Source organism: Triticum dicoccoides, chromosome 5A, assembly GCF_002162155.2.
Source record: "Triticum dicoccoides isolate Atlit2015 ecotype Zavitan chromosome 5A, WEW_v2.0, whole genome shotgun sequence".
In the NCBI taxonomy this organism is placed as follows: Eukaryota; Viridiplantae; Streptophyta; class Magnoliopsida; order Poales; family Poaceae; genus Triticum; species Triticum dicoccoides.
This window is the reverse complement of record NC_041388.1, coordinates 242,462,531-242,467,718: the sequence shown is the minus strand read 5'-3', so window position 1 is coordinate 242,467,718 and position 5,188 is coordinate 242,462,531. Positions and strand designations below refer to the sequence as shown.

At 51.5% G+C, this 5,188-nt stretch overlaps 1 protein-coding gene across 1 annotated transcript in view; it reads left to right on the top strand.

The window, feature by feature from the left end:
- The first annotated feature begins 941 nt into the window (after positions 1-941).
- Positions 942-5,188, top strand: part of LOC119300803 — a 6,888-nt gene continuing 2,641 nt past the window's right edge. The window contains exon 1 of the mRNA XM_037577689.1: positions 942-3,611. Coding sequence (XP_037433586.1) covers positions 1,162-3,611 — 2,450 coding nt within the window. The 5' untranslated portion in view covers positions 942-1,161. The remainder of the gene's footprint in view (positions 3,612-5,188) is intronic.

Below are 5,188 nucleotides of genomic sequence, written 5' to 3'. Positions count from 1 at the left end.
TCGACGATGCTCCGATGGCCCGGTGATGCTCCGTTGCAGGGCCGATGATGCGTCGGCAGCCCGGCGAGCTCCGTTGCAGGGCCGATGATGCTTCGGCTGCCCGGCGATGCTCTGTTGCAGCGCCGATGATGCTCCGGTGGCCTGGCGATGCTCCATTGGAACACCTGCGATGCTCTGGCGGCCCAAAGATGCTTCGTTGTAGCGCCGATGATACTCGGGTGGCCTGGTGACGCTCCATTGTAGTGCTGACAATGCTCCATTGCAGTGCCGACATCCGACGATGCTCCGCTGGCCCAGTGACACTCTAGTGCAGTGCCGACACCCAACGATGCTCCGGCGGCCCGGCGACGCTCCGTTGCAGCAACCAACTGGCGCATGCAGCAAAGGCCGTGACTTGCAGCCTACCGGTGCTTTGTCTTCCTCGCATCGCGGGCCACCGACGCGGCATAGCAGCGGCAACCTTGTAGCATCGTGGCTGGCTGGCTCGTAGCAACGCCGTTGAAGTGCAGCCCTCCGCAGCACCATGCAGCTAAGTGCAGCAAGCCAGCAAACTCGGTTCAGTCAAATACAAAGACGCACAACATACTTTCTACGCTTTACCACGCACTGACACAACAAACTGATCAGCTAATTGGACGGCGCAGCGGGCGGTTTACGTCTCGTCAAAAATCAGTCGGTAGATTATAAACGTTTCCCTATAGATATAAATATAGATTTAGAGTATTTTGGAAGACAGGGATCAAAGTGAATCCCGCGACAAATTCGGTGGCCCTAGGCGAATATTTCTCTACCTTACACATTAACAGATAACAGATACAGATAACAGATAACAAATACAACAGATAACAGATAACAGATAACAGAGACGTGCACTGCCTACTAGTATTAGGCCCAAACTGCGGAGGCCCAGCACCAGCGGCATAAATTGCCATCCTAACCGCAACCGGGCACCGCTGCCTCCCGCACTTCCCCCGCCGTCTCCGCCGCACAAATCAACATAACCGCCGCCACCGCGTACTCCGTCGTCTCCACCACCATCATCTCCAATCTGCATCTGAGGGTCGAATCCTAGATCTAAACAGCCTTTTCTCATCCACCTCCACGGTCGAAATCCGCTCAGCCCTTTCGCATCTCTACGGTGGCCGCACTCGAGTCGACATCATGGGACGCCGGGGCGGACGAGGAGGTGGAGGGGTGGGAGGGCGCGGACGAAGGGACGAACGGCCAGGAGGTGGCTGCGACGTCAAGGGCATGCGCGATCGCCGCCCTGACGACATGGGTATACGGGACCGCCGGCCCGAAAACCGCCCCCACTGCAGCGCTGGTCGTAGCCCCTCCCCGGGCTACCGCCTTCGCCGCAGTCCTCGCAGCCGCAGCCCCTCCCCGGGCTACCGTCCTCGACACAGTCCTCGCGGCCCCTCCCCGCACCACCGCTTGCGCCGCAGCCGTTCTCTGGACCACCGCGGAAGGCGCTCGAGGGATGACGACGGCGAACGTAACCTGCCCCGCCGCGGGCAAGGGGACTACGGGAGGGAACCCTTTCACCAGGAGCGCGATCGCTGCAGCCCGAGAGGAAGCCATGATGGTCGCGGCGACCGCGGTTCAAGAGCAAGCTATGTCGGTCGCAGCGAGCGTGGCCCGAACAGGAACTTTGACAGTCGTGGCGACTGTGTGACTAGCGGGAGGTATGATGCTCCACCGGACTACATGCTCCCAGAACATCCATACGACCAGGGGCGTGCTGCCAAGAATGCAAGTGACTTCTTTGGAGGCCCTGGTGACCGGAGCATTAACAATGGGCATGGGTTTTATGGGGAAGATGCCATGAAACTCAGAGTTAGTTCCACGGGGTTGGGAAGGACTAGCTCAATGTACCTGGACAGCAGGTCGCCTCTGCCTCCACCACCTACAATTTCATTGGCTCCTAGGACAATGTACCCCTCGGTGCCACTTAGAGAGACTGGATTCCTCACAGGGAGTTCAATGGTGAAAGGTGGGGAGAGCCTTGGCGCTGGAAGTACCCGGTTGCCTCAGGATGACACCAGGTTTCACTACCCTGACCATTTGCCTGGCCCATATGTTGGGAACAGAGAAATTGAAAGGCTTGGCCCTAGTAGAGATGTGCTTAGTGACAGGGATCGAGAATTGGATAGGCTTTACTCTAGTAGGGGCGTGTATGGTTCGGACATCACACCATCTATGCAGTTGAAGCGATATGCTGGTTCTTCACCATTTGTACTTGCCAAGGACAGCCCATACCGAGTGCATGGTGGAGGTTATGAGCCAAGCAATTGCTACGCCATGGATGACATAAGTAAACCAGGTTCCTTGGGACATGGGAGTGGTCAGGTTCACAGGTTCTCAGAAAGTTCACTAGAGCACCTCAGTGGTCACGATGACAAGATATCACTGGACATCACAAGTCAAACACACTCTAAGTATCCACCAACAACTGCATCCATGGAATATGATGCAGATGGATATGGTAGAAGGGGTCCAGAAAATGACACATATTTTGCTTTTGGGAACTTCCGTGGAAATTGCTCACGGGATTCAAGGTCTAGCCCCAGGCACACATTGGTCTCATCACCTTTGACAGACCTCAAGGATGAAAGGAGTAATGCACAAGTGAGACTATCCCGCAGGATGGGAGAGGATGCAGAATACAACACATATCATAATTATCATAGAGATACACCCACAGGTTATCCCAAGCCAAGGAATGCTCATGTACGCTACTCACGCTCTCCTGAAACTTACCCTCTTGAACTTGCAAGGCAACCAGTTCGACAACGTGAGTTTGCTTCATTGGAGAATGGCTGTCAGTCAAGTCATCTGGAAGTTTCTCCCGTGGCTTATAGAAGAGGATCCCGGGGAGCTGCATATAGTACTCGTGATATGGATATGTACCAAGCTGATGGCCCACTAGGACGAGAGTATTACAATGATGAAATTGGACTAGAGCATTACAATGATGAGATTGACCCATATGACCTATCACCTGAGAAATTGTCAAGAAGAAGTTGTGATATCGTTGACGATGAAGATGGATATGACGCCAGATATGATATGTCATCGAGTCATAATGTTTTCTCAAGAATTGCTTTGCCAGACAACATGAATGATGAATGGATTGATGCTGAAGAAGGTAATCATCCTCATCCTAACGGGTTAGCTCATGGGCGCTCAAAATATAAGCCTATGTCTCAGAGGCTGTCCAGACCTATAGTCCAGCCACAAATTGGGGGATCTGCCATGCTTGGAAGAGGAAGAGGGGGAGGATGGACCAAAAGTGCGAAAAAGAGACTGAGAGTTGGTCTTCCTCAATTCCATGGTGGATATACATCAGAGAGAAATGAATCTGTTCGGCCAAACAAATTTACAAAGCTGTCAGAAGATAATCAGAAACGCACCGAACCAGACTACGAGGATGCACCTGATGAAGAGGATCTTTCTGTGCAGAAAGATCCACCAGAAGGTTCAGAAGAATTCAGTAAACAGGTTCACCAGGCCTTCCTCAAGTTCTCAAAGATATTAAACGAGAGCCCGACCATGCAGAAGAGATACCGTGAGGCACCAAAAGGATCTTTATCTTGCCGTGTATGTGGCAGGTTTGTGTTCCTTCATCTGTGCTAACACTCTACCACCTAATTAGTTGCTCCTATCATTGTGTTAGAGTGCGCTTTCTGGTCATTTCAGCAGCCGCTTACTGCTGATTTGGTAACTGGAATGGAGGAATCCTCTAAAATTCTATTGCCTGGTCGTGTTTTAGCATACCTTGTCGTAGATACCGTTGGCCCCATAGTTCTTATAGGTTAACAATATGCTGAACTATGTCAGTAACTTTATTGCAGTAATTGCTAAGTTTATGCCCCACCCTCACCAACCTCAGGACGAACCTTGTTGTTTCCTGTATATGCACTGCTAGGATTGAATGGAGTTCAGCGTGCTAGACTATGCCAAAACATTGTCAGTTAATGTTTCAGTCCAGAGACGCAGTGCACCACAACATCTTGGCTCTGTTTATAGGCTTCAGGCAGTAAAATGTTTGTATGAAAGGCTCTGATCAGTTTCAGCATTGGTCTATGATGTGAATCGATGTTCCATCTGATGCAAAGGATGATGGTGTAGCTTCTTTGGAGTAATAGTACATTGCAGATGTTTAGGGGCAGGATGGTTGGCAGAAAGAGTAACAATGTGGTGCTGTTCCTGATGCATTTGAGCTAGTTCGTGGTTGGAAGTTCTGGTTGCTAATGTCTTGGAGATTGGAATTATCCAGATCGGCATCATGAATTGTTACTCTTTTCTTTGGATGACCAGGATCATAAATTTGGCAAGTTAAATTGCTTGCGATGTTTACATCAATCAAGTAAAAACCGTTGTGGTTCCTCTACAAGGCAAGCTGAAGGCCATTATGTGCAAGTTTGTCAACTTAAGATGTTAGAGCTGGCTGAGTTTTTGAAGTATGGCACATACCAATAGTAGCATAGGATCCACTGTAGTTGTATCGCGCATATGCATGCTATATTAGGGCATCTCCAACGCCGGCCCCAAAATGGACATTGTATTTGTTTGTGGACGGATCCGGACCATTCCGCGGGCATTGATGTCGGAGCCGGCCATCCAACCCTTCCCCTAAACGTCCGTCTCTGTTTTTTTTTCTAAGTCCGGAGCACTCAAAATAATAGCATATCAAACCTTCTGATTCAGCACTCGATGACCCTTCCATCCCTTGAAATTGAGAACATATTCTTCCGCATGCTTCATGCATGGACTGCCTGCGTCATCGTTGTTTCATCCGCATAATCCTCCTTGTTGGATTACTCAGCGTAGTGCTTGTCCATGTACTCCATGTCCGAATCCATTCCTTCAAAGGAGGAGGAACAAATTTAGCAGGGTATTTCACCAAACACTTGCCAGGCGTGGTGACCACCGTGGGGCGGATGGTACTTGCGCGGCAGACGTGCGAGAGGTGTGGACCGGCGGCACAGGACAAGCGGCGTGGCGACCGGTTGTAGCGCTGGAGGTCCGGGAAGGCTTGGCAGGCGGCTGGGGTGGTAGAGTGGCGGCGGCGGCGGCGAGGGAGGAAGTGGATGCAGAGAAAAGAGGGAAGGATGGAGACTCGGGGTCCAGGCGGTGTTTGGGTGGGCCGGGGGTGTCGGAGTTCTACGTGGCGGCGGTCCGAACT